The sequence below is a fragment of the Trichoderma harzianum genome, assembly GCF_003025095.1.
Source record: "Trichoderma harzianum CBS 226.95 unplaced genomic scaffold M431scaffold_2, whole genome shotgun sequence".
Classification (NCBI taxonomy): Eukaryota; Fungi; Ascomycota; class Sordariomycetes; order Hypocreales; family Hypocreaceae; genus Trichoderma; species Trichoderma harzianum.
In genome coordinates, this window is record NW_020209250.1 from 320,291 (window position 1) to 345,712 (window position 25,422).

Here is a 25,422-nt window from a genome sequence, read left to right on the forward strand (position 1 = left end):
CTTCAACGGCCATCTCGCACGTGGGGAGTCGCACGTGGGGAGACAGCGCTGCCAAGAGGCGCATCGCATCGTGGATTTTGCAGCCTCGATGTCAATTGAGATCCAGGGCCATTGTGTGCCGTTTTATCCGTTAGGGCCTTGGTATTCCCCAGTTGGACTGTTGCCTTTCACTGACAGTTCTTCTCGCGCCAGAAGCTTTAATCGGGTTAAGCTTCACAGAGGTGGGAGTGGGAGTGGCTATTCCGTAGACAGACACTGGATACCTCTACCCAGGTCTCTGCCTACATGCATGGAGTACTCCATCCATCCACTACCAAGGATGGAGTAATACTAGCTGTACGAGTATAGGTCGTGCTCCAACATAACATCGGGTAACATTGCAGCAAACCCAGCCGGAGGACAGGACCGGACCCCGGCAGGCTAATCACTGGCCTTGCTGTCTCGGCTCGGAACAAGGCGTACTGTGCTGTGGTCGATTGTATTAAACCCGGCCATCTCCCTTCGCTTCCTCCGTCCGTCTGTTCTGTTCCTCTCCAGCAAGGCTCATTCATTCTTCCCCAGGATCCAAAGGAAAAAGGAAAAAGCCCGTTCAAGATGCTGTCCAAGGTTGTCTCTCTGCTGGCAGCTGCCGGCCTGGCCTCTGCCGCCGCCGTCGACAAGAGCCACTGCAAGCCTCCTAAGACCACGACTGCATGGGAGTCTCAGTACACTGCCACCGGCACTGCTGCTGTCGCCGCTGCTGCTGCCACGGCCAAGACCACCAGCCCGACCAGCCACGTCAAGGGCAAGGCCTTTGACCGCTTCGTCGTCATTTACTTTGAGAACCAGGACTACAGCAAGGCTGATGGTGACCGTAAGTTGAGAACCTTCTCTGAAAAAAAAAAGAAGATGGGAACAACAAATGCTAACAGCGTCTTACAGCCAACTTCACCTGGTTCGCCAAGAAGGGTGTCAAGTTGACCAACTACTATGGTGTCACTCACCCTTCCGAGCCCAACTACATGGCCGCCATTGCTGGTGACTACTTTGGCATGCAGAACGATGACCTGCACTCCACCGACTTCAACGTGTCGACCATCATCGACCTGCTCGAGGACCGTGGCATCTCTTGGGGCCACTACCAGGAGGACATGCCCTACTCCGGCTACGAGGGCTTCCAGTACGTCAACACCAAGACTGGTGCCAACGACTACGTCCGCAAGCACAACCCCGCCATCCTGGCCAGCAGTGTCACCCACTACGAGCAGCGCCTGTCTCAGATCAAGAACCTGTCCATGATCGACACCAGCCGCTCCATGTTCCACAAGGACCTCAAGGAGAACAAGCTGCCCCAGTGGATGTTCATCACCCCCAACATGACCTCTGACGGCCACGACACCAACGTCGGCGTTGCTGGCCAGTGGTGCCGCGCTTTCCTCGAGCCCCTCCTCAACAACAAGAACTTCATGGACAACACCCTCGTCCTGCTCACCTGGGATGAGAACGAGACCTACGCCCAGCGCAACCAGATTCTCGCCATCCTGCTCGGCGACGCCCTCCCCAAGCACCTCGCCGGCACCACCGACAACAACTTCTACAACCACTACAGCGAGATTGCCACCGTCGAGGCCAACTGGAACCTCCACACCCTGGGCCGCTGGGACGTCGGTGCCAACGTCTTCGACCTGGTTGCCAAGCAGACTGGCGACCGCCTCCGCAAGTGGTCTTCCACCAAGCTGGCCAACAGCTACTTCTGGAACGCCTCTTACGCCGGTATCTTCAACGAGGAGGGCGGCAGCAACAACGCCCAGTACCCTGCTCCCAACCTGGCTCTGGACCGCAGCTTCTCTGGCCGCACCATCCTCCCCTCCATCAAGGACACCTGGAAGCACAGCAAGCTTCCTACCTACTACGAGGACACCATTGAGCTCCCCGACGGCCTGAACCCTCCCAAGGGATACAAGCCCGTCTCCACCAACTAAGTGTTGGTCTTGGGTTTTCACCTCGTTTGATAATATAATATAATTTTTAACTACTTGAATTATTGGAATTGGTGAATTTGGGAGAGGATGCTTGTCCTGCTAGGATAGGTTTCAGAAGACCTAGGTAAAATGAACAAAAGAATTGTACATACGCGCCAATCCGGACTCACATGAATCGTCTCGTGAACATACCCGTAGAAGCAGATAAACAGAAACAAAACAAAACAAACAGCGGTGATGACGATCTCTCTTGTCCCGCCTTGGCTTACTGCCTAATTCTGCTTAAAGCACGTCGACTGACATCGGCTCGTGCAGCGGCGCCACCTCCGGCATCCAAAAGTCCCAGCTTCCTAGTTTGGTAGCCGCCTCTCCATTTTTATCTTTTCTTCCGCTCACCAACCGCCTGAGGAAAGAAAAGTTCCTCTGTTCTTCCTTGTATCATGCAGCATCTTCTTAGTTTCTTCTGTTCTTGATAGGCAGAATCTCTGGCTTTTTCTTTCTCTCCTTATCCAATCTCCAATTGGCCGTAACGCCACCAATTTCATATAAGACATGGTATTCCAAATCGCAGAAACAGGCAACGAGGCAGAGACGAAAATCCTTCGATCCCTCCTGTCAACCTCCCCGCCTATCTCTCGTCTACGGCGCCACCCCACGGACCCTAACTAACTCATGCCAGGCACCCCCTGCTGAGAAAAAAAAAGAGGCTTATGCATCTTGTCGGTTTTCTCCGCCCCCGAATCAGCGTCTGCGCATTCTTAAGCAGCCGGCGCTGTTAGGGCGCACGTGGGCCGAAGTCGAGCATCTGCTTGGAGCAGAACATGCGAGGACCAGTTCGGAGTGCCTGGCCCGGGATACGGAAGGACGGCAGAAAATGCAGAGGACTATTGTCTGGCATGAGGCAAATCAGGGCCTCTTTGAGAGGCAGCTCGGTATCCCCTCTGGGATTGGTGTTGGACACAGCTGCAGACCGAAAGGGAGAGTGGGCTGGATGGGGTGGGCAGATAGGCGATGTAACGTGCGTGCAGAAGGCAAGGGAGCGGATTGAGCCTTGGGGCCAGAGACCGCGTGCTCACAGCTGATCCAATGCCTGGAGATGAAGGGAACTATTGGTGAGGGACTAACATGAGCTACTACTGTACTGCTAGCAACTGTTCAAGAGCTTTACCGATAAGCCGAATGTCACTCTGTCACGTCGTCATGGGCTATCGACAGGCCGATCTTCCCTCGACGCGTTGGGCTGGTTGATTCACTTTTCTCAATCTTCACTATCGCTCTCCTCCCTCGACTTTGACTCACTGGCTTCCATTGAGACTCTCTCCAAAAGCGCACTTCTCCCAACCATCATCGCAGCTGCGCCGAAACACCAAATTCTTCATCATGACGAAATCAAGAAGTCCCCTCCTCATCCGATTCCTCTCAGACTTCACACTCGGCTTTTCAGATGGCCTAACTGTGCCCTTTGCCCTCACCGCGGGCCTCAGTTCTCTCGGTCGAACAGACACCGTCATTTACGCAGGTCTGGCGGAACTCTGTGCGGGAAGCATTAGCATGGGCATTGGCGGCTATCTCTCCGCCAAAGACGAGTTGCCTTCTACCACGGCAGAGAAACGGGATGGCGATGAGGAGGAGCTCAAGGGCATGCTTCGCTATGAAGGCGAGAGGGAGAGCATTGACGAGAAGAACAAGGAGGCACAAGAGATGCTTGTAAGACGGCATCTGGAACCCCTCGCTCTACCTGGTTGGATGGTCACGGACATTGTGTCGACTCTCAAAGATCGTCCCGAGGGCTTGTACGACGTCGTCCGCCAACTGAATTCCTCGCGAGTCGTGTTCTCAGTCGAAGAGACGCCGGGTGGCGCTGATCAGCTGCCCGTCTGGCCGCTCGCCTCGGGCCTATCCATCTCTCTAGGCTACGTTATCGGCGGCACCATTCCTCTGCTGCCGTACTTTTTCGCTTCGACTGTCGGTCTTGGTCTCCGGTGGAGCATTGCCTTGTGTCTGGTGGCGTTAATGTCTTTTGGTGCGGGCAAGAGCTGGCTGCTGAGGGGAGGAGATGCCTCGAGTAGTTGGATGCGCTGCATTTGGGAGGGTGTACAGATGCTGATCTTGGGAAGCTTGGCTGCCCTGGCATCAGTAGTGTGTGTCACATTGCTGGGAGCGACTGAGGAGATGAAGAGATGAAGAAGAGAGCAAGATAATGATCTTTTCTTTTTCTTTCCGGGGCCCAGAGAGTGGCGTGCACATGGATTACATGCAATAATGGGGGAACCTGGCGTTACGGAGTTTGAAGGAATCAGTCAGCGGGCAAGGGAGCAAGACTATATCTATTATTTATCTACGGCTTCTTGGTCCAGCCGACCTATCAATGAAGAATAGAACTACATTTACGAACGAACAAAAAGATGCGAAAGAAAAAGAAAACAAAGACAGCAGAATCTGATGAATACGAAAAGCCTCACGCGGGGGTCGGAGACGTAACCTTGAGATTGATTGCATCAAAACGTGTGTCTCTCTCTATCAAGAGTCTCGCGCCCTGCCGATCAAGCTCATAAGTCGATAAAACCCGCTTCTTGCTTTTTTGAATGTTGGAAGGGCACGAATCTATTTGCGATGATGGACATTTCACCTCCTCTGATTGGCCCTTGGTCAAAGAGACAACGTAAACATGTGTAATTTTATCCTCTCGACAATCATAATGCAAGCAGGTACAGTCAATTTCACGGCTACCGAAGTGCCTCCAGCTGAACTAGAATGGGAACTATATATGTAAGAAGCCAAACTCTTCTCAGAACTAGTCCATATACAATATCGCGACATCAAATTGTAGGGTATCAATGACCTCTCCCACTCATTACTGCACTTGCCTGGGACCTTTGGCTTTTGTACTTCGTCGTACCCACGCTACAATTGCGAATGTTGGATGCTCAATACGATAGGCGTGTTCGTGGGTCATTCATTTCTTGCGGTCAAACTTTGACAGTAGCAAGTTGTTTCATTTGAGTATATGCATGCCTATATCTGACCTCCTCACTCAATTGTGGCAACAAGCATACGAGTCAAAGAATCCATAGCAGCTTTTGTAAAACTCTCCATTGACGATCCTTCCTTGGGCTTCGAATCAAACACTTCAACAGAAAGCCAGCCCCGAAAACCCGTTCGCAAAACAGACTTCAGAAAGTCTTGAATCGGCAAATACCCTCCATTAAAGGGTAGTGGGCGATAATCATGACTCCATACAGACCTCGGCCTCTCCTCTGTGTCGCGCAAAGGCGGCTTCATTTTGTATGCATCAGAGATCTGAAGCAGGAATATCTTGTCTCCAGGAACAGTGTGCTCTAGTTCGGTCAAACTATGTTTCCATCGGCTGTCAAGCTCGGCTGGACTGAAGTCTTCGATGTAGCCTGATTCTGTAGATGGATCGCCGTATTCTCCGCCGGCTGATTGGAAGGTGTCCAAGCAGAGACCAATGTTTTTGCGATCAGCCTTGCGTGAGATCTCCCAAACGTCTTTCCATGTGGGAGCGTAGGTTGCCCAGCACCAGTTTTCGTAGGCGAGCCGGAAGCCTTTCTCCCCGAGCAGGTCTGCCAACTCTTGCAGGTCCTGAGCATGTTCGTCCAAGGAAGGTGATATATCTTGTGCATCGGATGAGCCAACCTATATCAAATTAGCTACTACTGGATTTTGAAAACACAACTTTGAAGCAGACAAACCTGCAACATGTCGGTGCCCAACGATTCCATAATTCTTATCCATCCTTTGGCGCGCGCAAACGCTTCACTTCTCTCCTGCGAGTGTGTCTCCTTTTGCCATCCCTCAAATCTTGAAAACGGCTGCAGCATGAGAATCTCAAGGCCAAGTTGATCAGTTAAGATACGAATCTTCCCAGCCACGTCCGACAGGGTATCATAGTCATCTTCCCGAATTTTCTTCCCCTCGATATGACTGCCATATGACAGTATGTCTGGCATCGACATTTCTATTCCATCAAATCCAGCATTGCGAATGGCCTCCAATTTTTCAGGGAGACTAGCTTTGAAGTGGGGAGGGATGCTGCAAGATGCGAATGACGTGGGAATGTTGTGACCTTGATATTCGATACCCATGATGATACTGCGAAACTCCTTTTAAAATAAAATACTGATGAACTTTGTTAGATCTGTGTTTCAAGAAGAAGCATGTGTTAATAAAATTGTAAGTTTTGTTCACTGTGGGATGTAATTTACCAGCGTTCATGCTGATGCTTGCAGTGTTGTCGCAGCAATTGCGTCATTCAATTCGGCACAGCGCGACTATGATTCAACGAGATATAGGTGGCAATTGTGCTCTACAATTCATTTCAATTCAATTCAATTGCCATTTACGGATCGTCTTGGATTGCTCTTCATTGTACGATACTCTTGACTTCGTGCATCTTTTCTCACCTTAACCACCGCGGTATAAGTCTCATTGAATAGCAGCCTTGTGCGCTCAGCCAAAGGCAATTATGGAAATCAAGCAAATTGGCATTGTCGGTGCAGGTAATATGGGCTCCATGATGGGATTCGCCTTTTCTGAGCTTGGCCTTGGTGTGTCTATTTGGGACGCTGAGAGTGCGAATGTCGACAATTTCATGAAGCAGGTGGACCAGGCCGATGGTCTTATTGGGAAAGTTTGTGGATTTCACGATATATCAAAGTTTACCGCCAGTTTGGGTCAGGATGGTGCCCGAAAAGTGTTCCTGTTTTCTATTACACATGGCCCGCCAGCCGATGAAGTTTTGAAGAAGATCAAGCCCGAGCTACGCAAAGGCGATATAATCTTGGACGGTGGCAATGAACACTATCGAAACACTGAGAGACGACAAAGAGAGTGCCAAGATGCCGGCGTGGATTGGATCGGGATGGGGGTTTCTGGCGGTTTTCAGTCCGCTCGACATGGACCAAGCATGTCTCCTGGGGGAAATAATGCGGCATTGGACGCAGTCATGCCACTTCTGGAGCGATACGCAGCGAAAGACCCTAAATCTGGTGCACCTTGCGTGTCGAAAATCGGACCAGGAGGCTCAGGACACTTCGTGAAGATGGTCCATAATGGTATCGAGGTTGGCATGCTCTCTGCTCTCTGCGAAGCCTGGGGTTTCCTAACTCGCGGACTGGGGCTCGACTACGACCAAATTGGTGAATTATTTACAACGTGGAACAGCGAAGGCGAATTGCGTACAAACTTTCTGGTTAAAATTGCTGCGGATATCTGCAAGACAAGAAAATTGACGAATGATAAGCTGACTGACGATTACGTCCTTGATGATGTCCTCGACAAGGTTGTACAAGATGATGATTGTACAGAAGGAACACCCTCATGGTCGATTATGGAATCTGCAACGAGGCATGTGTCTTGTCCAACACTTGCAGCCGGGTTTTACTTGCGGGTTGCCTCAGGAAACCGTGAAGAGCGTCTAAAGGTCGCCGAAAAGCTTTCCATTTCCGAACCACAGTCCATTCAAGATGTCAAAGATCGCGATCAAATGATTGAGAGTCTTCGCCGCGCTGTTTACTGCGCCTTCTTGGCTTCTTATTGTCAAGGGCTGGAGCTGATTGCGCGGGCATCCATTGATGAAGATTGGGATATCAGCCTGTCTGAATGTATTCGGATATGGCGAGCAGGATGCATCATTCAGTCCGAGTTTATCGCTGATCTACTTGAACCGGTTTTGAAAGAGGACAAGACAATCACCAACGTTAAGCTGATCGACTGCGTCGGATCGGAGTTGCAGCGAAACTACTCGGCACTCAAGGACATTGTTTCTCAAGGGATTGCGGCCGACCACTATATGCCTGCCCTCTCTGCTACTCTTGAGTACGTCAAGTATACTACAGGCAAGATGCTTCCAACGAAGTTTATGGAAGCGCAAATGGATTACTTTGGGGCTCATTCATACAATAAACCGGACGCGCCAGGCGAAGACCCGGGTCCCGTAGCGAAAGGTCCGCATCATTTCGAGTGGAAGCCAGCTTAGAATATTTACAATGGATGATTTGTACTCAGTGATCGTTCTCAATATTGTAGTTTCTTTTCCTGAACTGATTAGATTTATTTACATTTGGAAAGGATGAAGTGTACGAAACTACAGCATTCCATACACTTCTACAGGCGAGCGACTGTTACTGCTCTGATTGAGGCACCGCAGCCGCTCAGAGCACACAATGGCTTCTCTCTGACATATCATAAAAATTCACATGAGCCAATCAATAAATAAAAAGTTCATATCAAATTAATCCATAGAAAATCCAATGACAGACGTCATTTGATCGCTTAAAATTGTAACATTGGCCTCATCCCGTAATCGGAACCCACTCCATGACGAAACCTTCGCATCATTCAAACTGAAGTCTGCGAGTCATCGCCAAGGCTGACGGAAAGTTTGAACCCATTTTTATAAATCTTTCGCAGCATAGATGAATGATATATCGCAACTTCTTTATATCGTCTATTCAATTTTTGGGTCGCTTTGCTGGTATCAATTAGTCCGAATCCTCACTAACTCATTTAACCATGACATCGCAATTTAAAGATGGTACAGCATATCTTTCCAACGTACCCTGAATCATCAGTTCTAACACAAAAATGTCAAAGAAAAAAATATCCCTGTTTCAAAACAGGAGTTTCCGGGCAAGGATAGGGACATGCCCGATCCTAAACCCACTCGTGAGGAGCTCCCAGATGCAGGTGGAACAAGCACAACGTACAAAGCAGCGGATAAGCTTCATGGTAAAAGAGCGCTCATAACTGGCGGCGATAGTGGCATAGGAGCAGCTACCGCAGTGTTATTTGCGAAAGAAGGCGCTGTGTCGACAATAGTCTACCTCCCCGAGGAAGAAAAGGACGCTCAAGATACTAAGAAACAGGTTGAGTCTCTTGGGGGAACCTGCCATCTATTCGCCACAGATCTTGCCAAGAGGGAGAATTGCCAAAAGGCAATTGACTTTTCCTTGGAAAAGATGGGCGGGATAGACATTCTCTTTAATAATGCGGCTTGTATGTTATCAAGTTCTCGAAGACCGAGTGAAGCGCTAACTCCATGTTTAGATCAAATGATGGTTGAGGATATTCTTGATTTGCCAGAGGACCAGTGGGTTCATACCTTTAACATCAACATGCACTCTTATTTTTACATGGCCAAGTACGCTCTTAAGCACATGAAGCGTGGCGCCGTTATCATCAACAACGCGTCTATAAATGCGTACATTGGCCGACCGGACTTGCTGGATTACACCTCTACCAAAGGAGCCATAATTTCCTTCACAAGAGGATTGAGCAACCAGTATATTGGAAAGGGAATCAGAGTCAACGCTGTCGCCCCAGGGCCAGGTAAGCATCTATGTATGCACAGAAATGTTGAAGACTTGCTGACGAGAACCGTAGTGTGGACTCCGTTGATCCCTGCAACCATGAATGAAAAGGCGCAGAAAGAATTCACCAGTCCCATGGGTCGACCAGCCCAGCCCTCGGAAATCGCGAGTTGTGTCGTGTTTCTTGCTTCGATGGATAGCTCTTGTGTCAGTGGGCAGACCATTCATTGCAATGGCGGGACTGTGGTGAATGGCTGAACGAGGATTGATGAGGTAGATAACTGCTGGAGGCTCATCTATCTCTAGCATCAAAAAGACTTAGGCAAGATTAGATTGACGAACTGATGACTTGATCTCCAGGGCTGGACAAGCCCAAGAATATCTTTTTCTCTGCATCCCGGAGAGCATGTTCTCGTCTACAATATGTACTATTATGTGTTAAATAGCCATCTGCGAATACACGATGGTTGGGTAATGTCAAATCTGGGTATTGTTCTTCGGGAGCTCTCAAGACAGTTTACATTGATACGATCCGCCGTTATTTCGGTGGCCCAGACATTTGGGTAATACCGACGTCACTCATAGATCATCAAAGCCTACCTCCGCAGTGCATGCCTCAATGAATGATAAACTTGAGCAGTTGCTACACAACCCAAACAACAAAAGATCTACCAGTAATTTAACCATCATCTCGTGTCATGCCTCGACCTACGAAGCGAGCCAAACGACTCAATCCCGTAGAAGGCGCATCGTCGTCTTCAATCAGACGGACTCGCTCAAGTCCCTCACATGAGCAGGAGAGCCCTGCAAATCAAACGATACCGATTGACGAAGTTGACGTAGCCATGGATCCGAGGGATCCCATTATGATTGACGAAGAGGAAATTCCAGAGGCTGAACAAATTCCGGCCAACAAAGACGGACTCAGTCGAGCTTATGCGTTTGGCGCCGGCGGCTACAATTCTCTCAAGTCATTCAACGGCCAGTACTACTCTGGCATGGCGGTCGGCGGATCTCACACCTGGAACTACGATGGCGGCGTGTGGCATGAAGTCAAGGAGGAACCAGACTTGTGGAAGATAGACTACAAGACGAACAAAAGGAGGGCGAAGAAGGCTCCTGAAAAAAGCGGTGCGCCCGTAGGAACAGAGTACCACTGGTTAATTGTTGCACATCAGGTGAGTTACAAGGTCATATCAAGACGAAAGGCTTGCAGAGTAGCTAAACAATATTCTTGATATAGCACGTCCGGAAAATAGATGCAAATACATATGAGACAAATCTTGAGGGATCAAAATACAAACTGGCGCATAGAGGCGCTGCGTCAAATACGTGGTCAATCCCTACAGTCAAGGGGCAGCGTGAACGTGAGGTCGAGCTGTTGGAAGATGCCAAGAGGCGTGTTCAAGGGCTGCCACCTGTATTGGGTAGCGAGAAGGCCAAAGTGAAGTCGGTTGAGAAAGGACAGCAGAAGCTTGAAGATATTTTGTCGAAAGGTGGTGTAAGTGAGGGTAACAAGCGGAAGAGGGGCCGGTCGTAAAGATCTGGGTGCTATGTCATAATGGCTGCAATATTGCAGTCTTTGTACAATGTTCAGTTAATATATTAACAATAACATATCATGGCATGCAATTTTATGCCCTGGTTGATACTTGGTTGAGTGGGCAATTGCATGTATTTAGTGAGTGGGAAAGGTGCGAATGGCCATGGCCAAGGGCGCCGCAAAAGTCTACTGGGCGTTTCTCACGCTTTGGGGCAAATTATATGAAAATTGGACAGCGACGGTAATAATCCTTTCCAGGCTGCCATAAGGCTGATCCATCTCGCTATAGGCCTCGGCTATCACAAGCAAAATTTGTTTCCATCCGAATGACTTAGTTTGCTTTACTACACCTGCAGCAAGATGATCTCCCATGGCCCAGTTTTCTTTTGTCACTCTGCAATGGAGCTACGCAATCAGATGGAATTAACAGGTTAATCTGCACTATTTCATTAAATATACATGTTCGCCAAGTCCATAATTTGTAAACAAGCTGCTACTTATCAGAGTCAGATAGATAGTGGTCCCGCATCCACCTATAATTGTGGCGTGCATCCAGTCGTGAGGTAATCATGATGTTGCAATCTCACCGTGACCCAGTCAAAGTGACGCATCTTCGCATTTGTATAAAAGAACATGCCATTTCGACCAAAAACTCTAAAACTGCCACATGTACTCCGAATTGGCATTTGTCTTATACAAAATTCCTATTTGAACTCTTCTACTTTCTATCGATCATTATCTGAGCACAACTATATACGCCTGGATTAAGTGGAGTAATCAACATGGCGAGTCAATCACGACTGTTTCAATTAAGCGGAACTTGCAATAATTATCCATGGGGAAAGAAAGGACGCGACTCACTCGCAGCGAGGCTCTGCGAAAAGACACCCGGAACTGACTTCGTTATAAATGACGATGAATATTACTCCGAGATGTGGTTTGGCGACTATCCGGACTTTCCTGGCAGAGACTTGGAAACCGGCCAAACGCTTGCCGAAATATTAAAAGAACACAAAGAAAAACTACTTGGCGCATACTCGATTGAGAATTTCGGGAATAATCTTCCATTTCTTCCAAAGGCATGCCGGATTTTGTCCCCTGGCAACAGTCATGATCTAACCTAAACATCACAGATCCTCTCGATAGGCAAAGCTCTGCCACTGCAAATCCATCCAAATAAATCACTTGCGGCTAAACTTCATGAGAAAGACCCCGAAAAGTTCTCAGACTCCAATCACAAGCCAGAAATTGCGGTGGCACTGTCGCAATTCGAACTGTTTGCTGGCTGGAGGGATCTGGGCCAAATTTCTGCGATATTCAATATCCCAAGTCTGCGGCGCTTTATACCTGAAGGATCACACTCTTGGAATGAGGAAACTCTTCGAAGCGTTGTACGCGGGATATTGAAAGCAGACGAACAAACTGTTCAAAATATTGAAGAGGATTTGAAACGACAGTCTCAGGAGGACATTGAGAAACTCGGCTACCCAAGCTCCATGTTTGAGTTGATTCGGCGCTTGCAATCCCAATACTCCGCCACAGATCCAGGCTTACTGATTGCCATCTTGTGCATGAATTATCTTGTCTTGGAGCCCGGTGAAGCAATCTTTATCCCGGCTGACGGTGTTCATTGTTACCTTTCCGGGGACATTGTGGAGTGCATGGCTCGTTCTAACAATATGCTCAGTGGTGGACTTTGCCCCGTTGCAGATCGCGACAATATTGATCTCTTTTCTGAGACTCTGAAAATCGATTCAAGTACTCGCGTGGATAATCTCAGATTACCAGCAAATCCAAGCAAGGATGGGGCCAGTGGGCATACTCTGGTGTATCAACCTCCCATTAGCGAATTCGACATGATCCGAATTGAGATGACGGCTGGCACGGAGGAACTCATTTGGAACCACAAGGGCCCGACTGTAGCCATCGCGGTTTCTGGGGAGGGTACCATTCGAGGGGACGGGAAAGAGCTCGCTGTCAAAACCGGGTTTATCTTTTTCATTGCGGCAGAAACAGAGACGATGCTACGGGCTGATACAGGGATGCGAATCTATGCTGCTGTCATACGTTAATTAGATGCTCCTCGTTAGTGATAGAAGACAATATCTTGTAAAATGTGGTGTTCAGAATTCGTCCAACCGTGGCTACACTGCGAGAACAATGAACGGGGGCAGCCAGACCTCTAAAAGCCGCAATTTATGAGCACAATTACTGTCTCATGTTGTTAAAAGCTAATACCTATTGATGATTTGACAATTCCATAGGGTAGGCACATGTACTGAGATACAGATGCAGGACAAAGCGAATTAGTAGCATTGAACACTCTAACCAATTCAGTTGGTACCAAAAGAAACAGGCGAGTAGTTCTGCAATATTTCAGAAATAGAAGAATAGGAGACTTCAAAGCAAACCATTCTTTGCAATAGTGGGATTTGTTTCATCGGGTTGGCGGTGTTGGTTGAACGACGCTAGGCTAGTAAAGTTCCAGTCTGTAGAAGGCTGGATGGTCAAACCACCAGGCGCCTTGCGTAAAGAATCAACCGTCCTCTTGACAGCCCCGAGATTTCCAGTTGTCTCATAGACAGATCAAATTCATGAGAGACAATACCAGGCAGTGAATTAACAACATCGATAGCCAAACGGCGACTTTTGTTTGCTTATCGCGATTACATAACCCTGCATTAGTCCGTTTGGCATAGAGTAACTCCAGCTAAATCGCGTCGCACACCGATTCTGAGCCTGAGCGGAAGGATTCAGATAACGAGGGAGCATTACCAACATGAATGAGGTTGCGTTGATAGATTTGACGGGTCAGACACCCGAGTCAACACTCGGATCAACACCAGACTTTGAAGAGCCTCCTTCAAGCATCGCCAACGCAATCCCTTCATCCGACAGACCCGTTTTGTGCAAGGAGCAGCAGGACCTGATTGAACTCATTCTAACGGGGAGAAATGTCTTCTTTACGGGCTCGGCAGGGTGCGGCAAGTCTACCGTTCTCAAGGCCGCCATCAACCTGCTGCACATGATGGGGAAGAATGTTCATGTCGTTGCACCAACAGGCCGGGCAGCGCTCCAGGTCGGCGGCATGTCGACTTGGTCATACATGGGTTGGACGCCAGACTATCACAAACTCGACATCGATACACTTCTGAACAAGGGATTCCGAAAGCACATTGAGAAACGGTTGAAGGACACGGATGTGCTCATCATCGATGAGATTAGTATGGTGGAGAATCATCATCTGGAACGCATGAATATCTGCATGAAGGCCGTGATTGCCTGGAAGGACTGGCGGAAAGAGAGAGACTCGAGACCCCCCGGACCCAGGAGGGATGCTTTCGCCGTTGCGAAAACCATTCCCGCCTTCGGGGGAAGACAGGTCATCGTCACAGGAGATTTCTGCCAGCTACCCCCGGTGAAGCCGTTCGAGTTCTGCATGCACTGTGGACAAGAGATGATTGCCGACGACGACGGAGCCGAGTTCAACTGCCCCGACAGCCATGGGCCGTTTCTAGAGACACACAAATGGGCCTTTAGGAGTACAGCTTGGGAGGAAGCCGATTTCGTTCACGTCAATTTGCAAGAGATTCATCGCCAGAAAGACGAATACTTTATCAGGATGCTTCAGAAATGTCGTCTTGGGATTCCCTTTCTACCCCAAGAAACCGAAACACTGATGAATCATCCTTGCGATGTCCAAAAAGCCACAAAACTCCTGTGCACGAGAAACGAGGTTGCCATGGTGAACCGAGAAAACTTCAATAGACTGAAGACGCCAAAGCTCGAATACCACGCTCTGGATGGGTTTATTGCGAGGCAAGAGGTGCATACGCAGCTACCTCAGTATCATGATCGTCTGTCTGATGGAACATTAGTGGCGTGCAGAGATCAACGCCTGGAGCCTCATGTCACGCTGCGCGGGGGCATGCTCGTGATACTGCAGATAAACCTCGATATAAAGGGAGGGTTGGTCAACGGAAGCCAGGGTATCATATGCGGCTTTGAAAGGTTTAGCTCTATGAATCTTCCCAAAGTACACAGGGGCAAGGATACCGAATACATTCCTTCTGATCAGCGCATCATCGGCGACCACGCAAAGCTTAGAGAGAAGCAGATACAGCAGTTCATGGAACAACAGCAAGGGGATCCACGGTTAGCAAAGGCTTGGCCTCGAGTGCTCTTCCACAATGGGGTGAAGCGTGTCATTTACCCCTCGTGTGTTGTTAACTCTGTTGGCGACAAAGAGCCGTATTCACTGCTACATCGAACACAAATTCCTCTTCTACCAGGCTGGGCTATGAGCGTTCACAGAAGCCAAGGCATGACGCTGGATCGTGTAATTGTTGACTTGTCACATGCCTTTGAAGAGGGTCAGGTATATGTCGCATTGTCTCGGGCGACGAGCCTTCATGGACTGAAGGTCATGGGTAGCTCAAGCGGATTATTCGTAACTGGCGGAAATCCAGAGGTGCAATCATTCCTGATGGCAAAGTTTGGAGACCGACTTTTTCAATCAGTCAGAGAATTTTCAGGACATCTTACGAATGGCGGTGATGGCGAGAAAAACTGGGCACAGGGTTGAGAAGAATGTGCCCAGCTTTTACGATTGGCAAAGCTCTTACGATTGACGAACTCGTACGCAATGAACCTTGACCGAGATTGGAGGAGATAGGATTGCAGTCATTCACAAGCTACACTGGACATGTCTGCAACATTTACGTTCAAAACTTAGGCACAAAAGGGATCGTTTAGGATGTATGAACAAGGACGCCCACAACGGTGCAATCTACCGAACAATGGAATCTACCCATCGCGAGATTTCTACCATCACACCACACCACACCGGCATCATCGCTCCAACGTAGGAGAAGCTGATACTTGGCTACCCTCAGGCCGTACAACTCATCCAACAACGACTTAAACCTCATGGCCATGTACCATGTCTTGGGTAACTTTGTTTCACCTTTGGAGATGGAGGCTAGGATGTTTTGGTTGTACGCGGGTACATCGGTGTAAGGGAGCACTTTGCGGCAATATACGGCGCTGAATAGAAGGTCAGTAAGTGCCGTGCAAATACTCGTATATAATTGTATGTAAATACTGGAGAGCAAGAGATTTTGCGTGGTATATCTACATTAACGCTACTAAGATAGGGTTGCCGTCGTCGTATTATTCACCGCTCAAAATGATGCTTTGAGAAGACTGCTTTAGATGCTCTGGATCTATATGCTCTCTGCTGGACTAAGATATGGATATGAAAGTCGTACTGACTACATTCTGGCTAAGATATGAAATAGACGCTTAAAATAGGTTGACCCTTTTTTGCCAAAAGCTCATACTTGGCTCCTTTAGCTGTATGCCTTCAAAATATGAACCTCATATATCCCTACCTCAAACATCCCCCAGCTTGCCTCGCCGGCCACACAATCCTGCTTTCGTCGTCTTTGCTCCAGTAACCCGAGCCACCCCTCTGCTTGATCTTTGAACGCTCTTCAAACGACTTGAACATATCACCCCAGCCATTCACAGCTCTCAAAAGCTCAGAGTCTTTTGGAGCATTTTTAAAGAGCTCCAATAGATCATATCTCTCGAGACGATTCAAACTCCAAAACACGTAGGCCCGCTCCCTCAGTCCAGAGTTTTTTGTGAGCATGGCCCACATGCTACGGGGCAAGTTGCTGTAGGCCACTCGGAACGCTTTAACTGGACCCTTGTCGGTGTCTTCATCATCGGAAGTTGGAAACATGGTCTCTAGATCTTCATCGGTGTAGTCGGCGAGTGGGGTATCGTCATTCAAGTCAACTTCGGGTATGGATGTGAGCGCATCATAGAGATACGCGCTACTGGTACCATACGAAGACTTTAATAGTGCCCTTTTTGCATCGTATGAGGTCTCATTCATCATTCGGTAGATGAAATCAATGCCTTGGGATAGCTGCGATGTTTTATACGTGAGAAACTGTAATGACGGGGGAAAACTGGCGTAGATTGCGACTTACCCAGACCTGCCTCCAGCCATTATCGCCACCAGCCGTGAGATAGTCGATTCCCAACGTGCCAAACTCGATGTCGTGAGCAAGAACGTCATATGAAGCTTATAATAAGAATTAGGAATGTAAATTTTTTTTCTCGGAGACTCGCAGCAACTTGCCTTCGGAAAACTTGAGCTCGAGAAAGTCATGAACGCTGGCTAGCTGTTCATTTTCCCATGGCGCGTATTGTGCAAAGAACCACCTTCTCTCTTCATCACTGACCGATACGAAACCAGTCGGCATGGTGCTGCGGAAGAGGTTGCAAAACAGTTCGAATTTGTAGAAAGCTCGGCAAAAGCGATAATTTTCCGTCGGTGACAGGCAGATGTTACGATCCGTCTGTGATCCTTGGTCATTGATGATATGAGCCCATGCGTGGTCAGCAAATTGAGTCGCCAAACTCTGGATTGGGTCATGCAATTTGCCCATTTTCACAAGGAGAGGGACTGGTAGCGTTCTGAGCTGGCTTCTCAGCTTGGACGGTTCCTTGATGAACGTTTTGAGCAGCTCCAGGACTAAAGGTCCAGTTCGTGGATTGAGTTGCGATGCTTCCAACACGGCGATTGCATAAGGCACGAGAGCCGGGGTGAGTTGCTGCTCCAAGATGTCGGCCGCAAGGTTCAGATCTGCTTTGAAGCACGCGTAGAAATAGCGGCAGGTGAGAAGACAGGGCAGAAGGAAGCGTATATTGCCTAGCTCTCGCATGACTGAGGTCATGACCTCACAGGGGAGCTTTGTGATGGAAGTCATCCTTGCAGCAAATATGTGATGTTGTCGCTTATGATGATATTTTTTTTTAAGGTGCCTCAAGGATGCCAACAGCTCTTCAGGTTGCTTTTATCTGAGGTTGATACCCCGCAGTGATCACTGGCAGATGTTGACCAATGGAACAAAGGGCGGGCAGGCAGCCTTTGTGGCATGATCTCGAACCTGTGTGTAACCTTGAAACTTTGTGTAACACCAAAACCCATCCAATCATCTCTTCTAGCAAAGGATTCATGCATAGTCAGCAGCCGTCGCCTCACTTTTGGACGTCCATGCACAAGGGGGGGATGGGTCCAGATTCTAAGGGTTATCAAGCTCTATACTAGAATTCATATGTGAAATTTATAACCTCTTTCGATCATAAATCCTCGAAAAGGTGGTTGGAAAATTCCGATGAGTATCCAAAGTTCAACAATTAGGCCAGTGCGGCTCATCAAGGAGGCTAAAGAAAAAGATATAAGAGCTACAGAGTAGGAGCCTCGTATGAAGCTTCCTTCACCTTGGTCGAAGCGATAGACGAGCTGATCCAGTATACGAATTGAATCCAGACCCCGAAACGGAATGAGTGAATAGCGGGTGATACGCGGGACAGGGAATAGATGTGCAAATCGTCATTTTCAGCACCGATCGCCACAGCCTCGTCGAGATTTTCAAGATATCGCCGACCTTCTCCTTCAGCTAATGATCTACCGCGAGCCCAGATATCTCAGATGACATTTCAATTGTATAGCCCCTTGCAACATCACTCCTCATTAGGCCAGATTTGTCTCAAAATGGAATCACCAGAGTAAATGTCTTAAACTTGAATTGCTCAGTGTAGTAGAAGGAGTAATCACTAGAGATCTAAGGTAATCGCCATTCTGAATATAAAATGCTGTAATTCCTCTGGTGAGTATGCCATAATTCTGGCTACTCGTGAGAACATAACCACATCTACGTCGTAAAGAGACAAGCACGATTGTGAATATCCATCCGCTTTATATAGAAGCCAAAATGAAGCCGTTTTATTTGACTTCTATTCTATTTATCAGTTTGGGCACTGCCCTCCCGGTTGTGAGTACAAATCATACCACATGAGTGAATAAATACAATCGAATCAATGCTTACAATTCTATCAGATCCATAGGGATAATAACGGAATTCTCGATGATCTCCTAGCTATTGTAAAAGACGCGACCGGAATTTATCTGACATCCCATGATGCGGGTGTTAAAGGGATCATCGGCGCTGTCGTGACTGATGGCATCCTCAACCCTATCTTGACTGATGGTTTGGGTAATGCGGAGGCAGTTTTTGACGAGGTGAAATCCCTATTAGGCATTCAGGATCCGCGGTCGCTTGCAGAAATTATTGTGTCTTTGGAAGAGGCCGTGATCCTCGGGGGAAATGAAACTATTGACAAAATCTACCAACTACTGGAGATGATCTGCGGAATATCCCAAGAGACTGCTGAAGCAATAGGAAGCTTTGTCGACTCGATAATGCCGCCTAATACATCCTCTTCCCACTCGATATCTTTGAAGCTGCCATGCCAGCTTCATTAAATTCGGACGACGATGCGAGGCTTCGAAGTGGTGCCCTACTGCTCTACCTGATTGAAGCTTCATGTAATACACGATTAACCCCTATCTCTCGATATGCCTGTGCCACTTGTGTGCTGCTAGAGTCTGCCAATTTTGCCTCCTTCATAAACCTCCCTCCGAGCAATGGTCCTCCTGTATCGATTCGATAACAACCTGCTCATGCAAGGCCCGTTGGTTTGGGTGATTGTTCAACCGCAAGAGCTGCGCTTGCTGCAGCGAGCCCTGTGAAATGACCCGTGACATGAGGATCGGGCCCGACGAAGTTGTTGGGGAATCCAATTTCGAAGGGCTTCACGCTTTCCAGGTAATCTACCTGCTCCTGCGACAGCTTGATGCTTAAAGCCTAAATGTTTTTTTTAAGATGCTCAATCTTGCGGCCGCCAACCATAGGAAACACACGGGTCGCTTTTGCTCGTACATAAGCGAGAGCAATTGCCGTGATGGACTCGATGCCATGTTCTCTGGCAACCTTCTCCAGCGCCTCGCTGAATTTCCTCTCGTCTTCACTTTGCTCATTGTCGCGTGTAGAGCGTAGTCCTTCACCCCTTTTCGCACGCTCTTCCAAAGCCTTCCTCGTTTGGAACTTGCCTCCGCCAAGAACATCCCATGGTGCAAGAGCCATTCCGTAGTGACGGGCCATTGGAATAATTTCCCTTTCAAAGTCACGCAACAAAATATTCCAACGGCCCTGATAAATGCTAAACGGCGTCTTGCCAAACGCAGCCGCATACTCGTTGGCCGCACTGACGATCCAGGCAGGGGTGTCCGACACTCCTAAATAGAGGACTTTGCCTTGCTCAACGAGAATGTGCAGGCTATCCATGATTTCTTTGATGGAGGAGGTAAAGTCCCACCAATGGACGTAGAGGATATCGATCCAATCGGTTTGCAGCTTGAGGAGTGAATCGCGGACACTCATGTGCATACTTCGTCGCGAATTGCCAGAGGAATTCGGTGTCCTCCCTTTGCCAAGAGCATATGACTTATAATCGGTAGTATATTTCGTAGCAATAACCACCTGGTCACGATTTTGTCGTGCCGACATCCACTCGCCGATCCATGTCTCGGATTCATCATCTTGGTAGCAATTTGCAGTGTCAATAAAGTTGCCGCCGGCTTCAAAGAAATAATCAAGAAGCTTAAAAGATTGCTCTTTATCTGTCGAGCCCATAAAGCTACACCACGCATTACCAATCGACATTGCTCCTAGTTGGAGAGGAGACACGCGGATGCCAGCCGTAGAAGAGAGGATACCCCCCAAGCTCGGTTTTTGGCTCTGGAGCGGGGGCGTAAACTTGTGCCATGTTGATAACTGAAGATTGTCTTTTGAGATGGTTAATGAATATGGTTGGAACTGTTCAGGATAAACCAATGGAGAGAGGGGGCACACAAACAATTTATATTCATGGGGTGCAACAGAACAGTTTCAATTACCCGGCCTCCTGTTTTAGTGGACCTGGAATTTTCAGAGTATATTATTACTCATGTACTCGACTCTGCGTTAGTGAAACTAACATGTTCGGGCTATGCTATACTCCGTCCAATCCATTGTTGATAATGAGCTTTGGTGGTCTGGTCTTGACTAGAAAGAGGAAACCGTAACCATGAGTGGTCCCGCTCCGACAATTCTCGAATATCATAATATTTCAATGACTCAATAACATCAAACTCCGCGACAACAACGTGCCCTATTGACCATTAAACCCGGAAACTCCGAGGCCATGGAAGGTTAACAGGTGATTAATTTCCGCCATTTATCATCTCATTGACTCTGATCTTCGCTAAGTTTTGTATATTTGCATAGCAAGCTTTCCTCTGTCATGCCCCCTCCCTATTAGGGTCTATCCGTATCAATCTTAGTAAAAAATAGAGCACCCAAGAAGCTGACGTTGGAGATATGTGGCCAGCAATGGCAAAGAAGCTGAAAGACAATTGTGACAACTGCATATATACTGATAACTGCTTCTGATTTTGAGAAGGTTGATTTGAAAACACCCCAATGCAATCCTTTTGGAGGCAAGCCTTCTTAGTTTAGTCGTTCAACTACCAACTGTAGATCAACAGGTTCCCTTTCTCTGGACTACAATTTTAGTTCAAATAAAGAGGAAGTATTCTGGAAAGTAGATACGTAGTATCACTGCCGGGATATTCACGCGGAGTTAAACGAGATTCGTGACGTGTTGATTACCGAAAACCCCAGAGTTCTCGACCGAAATGTGAAGCTACAGATACCGAAAAGCTGTCGGCCGAGATTTCTTTTTAACTAGAAAACCCCCAAGATTCTCAGCCGAAACTTATAGCTTATAAGTGCCGAAAAGTTGTCGGCCGAAGACTAACCTTTCCAAACGCCCTTATGAAATTTATTTCGCATATCTCCGGCCGAAAGTTATCTGCGCTTTTCGGGCGAACAATAACTCCAACTCCAAGAAACCCTTTGCCGCCCCCGTCCCGATAACCCCGTATAGGCAAACTATTTAAGATGAACGAACGGTAAGTTACATCCACTGCTCATCATTATTAGCAAATCCGACCCTTTACAATTAATACCCTATCAATTGACCAACCACTTTTCACCATGTCTTCACCAATTAAGATCAAGTTTCCATCATTCATGCTTACCATCAGCGGAGAGCTCTATAAGCCAGCTGATGGATCCCCCAACCGCAAAGGCGCTGCCATTGTGGTGAGCCATCCCATGACGGGAGTCAAAGAACAGACTTCAGCGGACTATGCCCGAGCTCTATCCTCAGCGGGATTCTACGCCTTGACATTTGATGCTGGCTATCAGGGTGAAAGCAGCGGCGAACCCCGTGGGCTAGAAGATCCCCACCAACGCGTTGAGGATAATAAGGCTGCGGTTACGTACTTGACTACTTTGAAGGGCAAAGTCGACCCCGAGAGAATCGGTGTCCTAGGAATCTGCGCATCAGGTGGATATACCTCGTATGCTGCACAATCTGACATTCGCATCAAGGCTCTTGGAACAGTCAGCGCTGCCTGTGTAGGTTTGATGACACGCAATGGTGGTCTGTACGAAAGTAACAATAAAGAGTCACCTGAAGCCATCGCTGGCGCTCTCAAGGCCGCGGGAGACTGGCGCACTGCCCATGCCAACGATACCAAAGCTCAAGCACCTCGTATGTTTGAAACTGAAGCATCTGCAGTGCCAGAAAATGCGCCTTCGTTCTTTAAGTCAGCTGCCTCATACTATGGCACAAAGCGCGGCAACCATGCTCGATCCGATCAGAGGGTTCCTCCATCGAGCTACGATTTAATGATTGGCTACGACTCGTTTAATTATCAGCATCTCATCTCACCACGGCCCTTGTTAATGATTGCTGGTAGTGAGGCTGAAACTCTGCACTATAGCAAGACGGCGGTGGAGGGGGCAAAGGATCCCAAGGAATTGTTCATTGTCAAAGGAAAGAATCACTTCGATTTGTACGATGATTTAACAGAGTCAGCGCCAAAGCTAGTTGAGTTTTACGCAAATGCGCTCACTCAGTAAGAAAAGAAAATAGGAATTTATGTCATTACTTATCTTACATTGCATTATTCTACCCAGGCTGGTGTCAAGCAGTGGCAACTAAATCCTTCTTGAATAAGCATGATTTATCGGATTATTTAATAAACCAAAAATTAACCATCTGAATTCTGGAAAAGGGTTTACTCAAGGGCTATTTAGATCAACGCAGCGTCAGCTTGAATATCTTCCTATCTGAACAACTATTTAGGCGACTGTTGAGATTACATCAAAGCAGGATAGACAGAGAACCATATTTAACAAATTCCGAAAGCCAAAATGATCCAGTTGCACTATCTTAATGACTTCAGGCCCAAGTATCGTCTTGCCATTTTATTTCCTCCTCCGCTCTCTTCTATGATACCCATTCACGTCCCATTCACGTAATGACAACTTTTACCCCATTACCCTTTGCCACTGGAACCAACAAATCATGGTCATACGTGACATCTTTGACTGTGGTTTCATAGAGTTGCATGTGTGGGTATACCTGGAATATGAGTGCCGTAAGAGCGAGGTATAACTCGCAATACGCCAGACTATGAGAATGAAGTTAATAACTGTGTATAGTAACGTTCGGATGTCAGGGACTCAGGGTTCTCACTTCATTCCTAAGCACTGCCGGCTTCCTTTGCCGAATACGAAGAGTGAACGCTCCATATCTCTTCTTTGTTTACCTTTTACGAGCCATCTTTCTGGTATAAAGCTATGTGAATCCGGAAAGATGTCTTCATCATGATGCATAATGACAGATATCATGCCAATTGCCATTCCCCGAGGTATCACATAGTCCAGGGTTCCAGAAGCTTTGGAACCCTTTGGAGTCCACATGCCGTGGTACACAAGATCCTCTTCTGTCGCGATTCGTGCAGTACGAGCAGACACACCATAAGAGAGTCGCAGTCCTTCGGTCATCACAGCGTTTAGGTAGGGCAACTTTTCGAGTGTTGACCAAGGTGGAAGTGATTTGGGATCCTTAACAATAGTTCGAAGCTCTTCGGTAAGTTTTTTGAGAATTTTAGGCCGTGTCAGAAGATAGTAAGTTATAACCGCCAACGTCCAGCTTGTTGTCTCAGTGCCTGCGCCGAAAAGCGCCGCAGTCTCCCCGGCGAAGCGCGCGACTGTTTTTTCTTCATCTGGAAGATTTGACTGAAACAAAGAGGCAAATATCGTCTCTTGTTCTCTGATAATTCCAGTGTCCATCTCGACTTTGGTCTCTTTGATCCATTTTGGTATGGTGATCTGAAGTTGCTGTGTTAATATGCATCCATGATCTAATCGTTCTTGTAAATAGGATCCACATACATTCAATGTCTCTGCAAGCATTCTTACATCTTCAGAAAGGTATTTGGCTATACTGTACCAAGAAAATCAGCAAAGGGCACCAGTCATTGAGCGCAAGCTTTCCTTACTATGGAACCGTCAGTGCCAGTGGCTTGACCCAAGGGATAAATCTAAAGACGTAGGTTGTGTTGAGAACTGAGTAAATGGCCCTCCTGAAATTGGGCTCAATGCCATCTTGTTGAAGAAATCCTAAGTTTTCACCGAAACAGTATTTAGCTATAACATCAGAAGTGAAGCAGCTATATGCCGAGGTCAGGTCAAATGGCTCTTTCTTATCCGCAAATCCAAGCAGCTTCTCACAAAGAAGATGAACAGCTTTGTGAACTTCTGGCTCTAATTTGGTTATTCGAAGTTTTGAGAAGAACTTGGTCAAAGAAGCTCGTCGTATTTTATGAAGATTATGATCTGCAGTGCCAAAGGTTGAGAATGTGGCGCTAGAGTGTATATCAGCAATTGACAAACTCAGACATTTTCATGGGAAATTGGTGAAAACATACCCTCCTAACGATCTCAACTGATGTGCTGGTTTGTTCCTTTTCCTAGTTCCGATAGCAAATATCTCATCTATATAATGAGGGTCGCTGCAATGAAGCTCATCAGGATTAATTCGCACAATAGGACCTGGCTGATTTTAGCTTGGATCCATCAAGCATCATGACAGTTCGAGGCTACCGTATTTCTCATGCATGCGTGCTATTTCGCTGGTATATCTACCCCATAGGATCAAGTCGAAGTAGCCTTCATACCAGTATGAAGCACCTGCCAATACTGGTCCAGGAAAACCTGCAAGAGGGTGTAAGGTTATGTTGTAGATTGCTTGTAGAAACTTATATAGGGCCCAGAGGCCAAAGGTAAGGACGGTACTCTGCAATATCGTCATTCGATTGATGATTTCAAGTAAAAGATACATCCTCTGTCAATTGAGGGCTGAAAGTGGTTGTAGAGGGTGATGGGCGGCAAGGTAGTTTGGATAATAGTGGCAGTGGTAAGCCCGGTGCAACTGCTTAAATATTGACAAGCTGAAAGGTGCAAAACTCTCTGTGTCTATGTAGGAGGGAAAGGCTGGCTGCATAGAGTAGCAAACAGAAAGTGGGCTTGGCCCAGGAGAGTGGTCACACAGATCCACATGACAACTCAACAAATATAAAGGTAGATGGATCAGATACTAAATATTCCAAATATGTACATTAACGTACCGAATATATCTGCTGTAGTCTTCTCCCATGAGTAGCAGGGCGCTTACAACAAGGATGAGGAAGTATTGCACCAACCCAACTCCCTAGAACGACGGCCCATATAGTGGTATAAATTCCGTCGTGGAATGTGTTGCAAGCGTT

At 47.6% G+C, this 25,422-nt stretch overlaps 13 protein-coding genes across 13 annotated transcripts; 9 read left to right on the forward strand and 4 right to left on the reverse strand.

Moving 5' to 3' along the window:
• The first annotated feature begins 202 nt into the window (after positions 1-202).
• M431DRAFT_133058 (hypothetical protein) lies at positions 203-2,116 on the forward strand. Its single transcript, XM_024912494.1, has 2 exons — positions 203-853; positions 922-2,116. The coding sequence occupies exons 1-2, from the start codon at positions 595-597 to the stop codon at positions 1,959-1,961; spliced, it is 1,299 nt and encodes a 432-aa protein (XP_024778245.1). The 5' UTR covers positions 203-594; the 3' UTR covers positions 1,962-2,116.
• Positions 2,117-3,341: 1,225 nt separating this feature from the next.
• Positions 3,342-4,145, forward strand: M431DRAFT_1313 (hypothetical protein; the record flags this gene model as incomplete). Its single annotated transcript, XM_024912465.1, has 1 exon — positions 3,342-4,145. One exon carries the CDS (start codon positions 3,342-3,344, stop codon positions 4,143-4,145), a length of 804 nt encoding a protein of 267 aa, XP_024778246.1.
• A 590-nt stretch (positions 4,146-4,735) lies between these two features.
• Positions 4,736-6,125, reverse strand: M431DRAFT_133063 (hypothetical protein). The gene is made up of 2 exons (XM_024912495.1): positions 5,675-6,125; positions 4,736-5,618 (listed from the first exon to the last, which is right to left on the reverse strand). The coding sequence occupies exons 1-2, from the start codon at positions 6,065-6,067 to the stop codon at positions 4,992-4,994; spliced, it is 1,020 nt and encodes a 339-aa protein (XP_024778247.1). The 5' UTR covers positions 6,068-6,125; the 3' UTR covers positions 4,736-4,991.
• Positions 6,126-6,332: 207 nt separating this feature from the next.
• Positions 6,333-8,095, forward strand: M431DRAFT_503540 (hypothetical protein). The gene has a single exon (XM_024918319.1). The coding sequence runs from the start codon at positions 6,448-6,450 to the stop codon at positions 7,957-7,959; it is 1,512 nt and encodes a 503-aa protein (XP_024778248.1). The 5' UTR covers positions 6,333-6,447; the 3' UTR covers positions 7,960-8,095.
• Positions 8,096-8,282: 187 nt separating this feature from the next.
• Positions 8,283-9,829, forward strand: M431DRAFT_105839 (hypothetical protein). Its single transcript, XM_024911596.1, has 4 exons — positions 8,283-8,517; positions 8,577-8,978; positions 9,030-9,311; positions 9,366-9,829. Exons 1-4 carry the CDS (start codon positions 8,496-8,498, stop codon positions 9,548-9,550), a joined length of 891 nt encoding a protein of 296 aa, XP_024778249.1. The 5' UTR covers positions 8,283-8,495; the 3' UTR covers positions 9,551-9,829.
• A 308-nt stretch (positions 9,830-10,137) lies between these two features.
• Positions 10,138-10,832, forward strand: M431DRAFT_75496 (hypothetical protein; the record flags this gene model as incomplete). Its single annotated transcript, XM_024922343.1, has 2 exons — positions 10,138-10,470; positions 10,536-10,832. The coding sequence occupies 2 exons, from the start codon at positions 10,138-10,140 to the stop codon at positions 10,830-10,832; spliced, it is 630 nt and encodes a 209-aa protein (XP_024778250.1).
• A 650-nt stretch (positions 10,833-11,482) lies between these two features.
• On the forward strand, positions 11,483-13,134 carry M431DRAFT_503543 (hypothetical protein). Its single transcript, XM_024918320.1, has 2 exons — positions 11,483-11,914; positions 11,969-13,134. Exons 1-2 carry the CDS (start codon positions 11,618-11,620, stop codon positions 12,905-12,907), a joined length of 1,236 nt encoding a protein of 411 aa, XP_024778251.1. The 5' UTR covers positions 11,483-11,617; the 3' UTR covers positions 12,908-13,134.
• A 585-nt stretch (positions 13,135-13,719) lies between these two features.
• M431DRAFT_133075 (hypothetical protein) lies at positions 13,720-15,573 on the forward strand. Its single transcript, XM_024912496.1, has one exon. The coding sequence runs from the start codon at positions 13,861-13,863 to the stop codon at positions 15,418-15,420; it is 1,560 nt and encodes a 519-aa protein (XP_024778252.1). The 5' UTR covers positions 13,720-13,860; the 3' UTR covers positions 15,421-15,573.
• Positions 15,574-15,873: 300 nt separating this feature from the next.
• M431DRAFT_527303 (hypothetical protein) lies at positions 15,874-17,727 on the reverse strand. The gene is made up of 4 exons (XM_024920707.1): positions 16,990-17,727; positions 16,838-16,932; positions 15,990-16,773; positions 15,874-15,929 (listed from the first exon to the last, which is right to left on the reverse strand). Exons 1-3 carry the CDS (start codon positions 17,618-17,620, stop codon positions 16,225-16,227), a joined length of 1,275 nt encoding a protein of 424 aa, XP_024778253.1. The 5' UTR covers positions 17,621-17,727; the 3' UTR covers positions 15,874-15,929; positions 15,990-16,224.
• Positions 17,728-18,628: 901 nt separating this feature from the next.
• On the forward strand, positions 18,629-19,179 carry M431DRAFT_477778 (hypothetical protein; the record flags this gene model as incomplete). The annotated part of the gene is made up of 2 exons (XM_024915608.1): positions 18,629-18,688; positions 18,754-19,179. 2 exons carry the CDS (start codon positions 18,629-18,631, stop codon positions 19,177-19,179), a joined length of 486 nt encoding a protein of 161 aa, XP_024778254.1.
• Positions 19,180-19,375: 196 nt separating this feature from the next.
• On the reverse strand, positions 19,376-20,941 carry M431DRAFT_490193 (hypothetical protein; the record flags this gene model as incomplete). The annotated part of the gene is made up of 3 exons (XM_024916770.1): positions 19,376-19,561; positions 19,604-20,494; positions 20,915-20,941. The coding sequence occupies 3 exons, from the start codon at positions 20,939-20,941 to the stop codon at positions 19,376-19,378; spliced, it is 1,104 nt and encodes a 367-aa protein (XP_024778255.1).
• An 852-nt stretch (positions 20,942-21,793) lies between these two features.
• M431DRAFT_490194 (hypothetical protein) lies at positions 21,794-22,726 on the forward strand (the record flags this gene model as incomplete). The annotated part of the gene is made up of 1 exon (XM_024916771.1): positions 21,794-22,726. One exon carries the CDS (start codon positions 21,794-21,796, stop codon positions 22,724-22,726), a length of 933 nt encoding a protein of 310 aa, XP_024778256.1.
• A 329-nt stretch (positions 22,727-23,055) lies between these two features.
• Positions 23,056-24,965, reverse strand: M431DRAFT_105846 (hypothetical protein; the record flags this gene model as incomplete). Its single annotated transcript, XM_024911597.1, has 6 exons — positions 23,056-23,280; positions 23,346-23,983; positions 24,047-24,098; positions 24,154-24,519; positions 24,592-24,706; positions 24,758-24,965. The coding sequence occupies 6 exons, from the start codon at positions 24,963-24,965 to the stop codon at positions 23,121-23,123; spliced, it is 1,539 nt and encodes a 512-aa protein (XP_024778257.1). The 3' UTR covers positions 23,056-23,120.
• Positions 24,966-25,422: the final 457 nt, after the last annotated feature.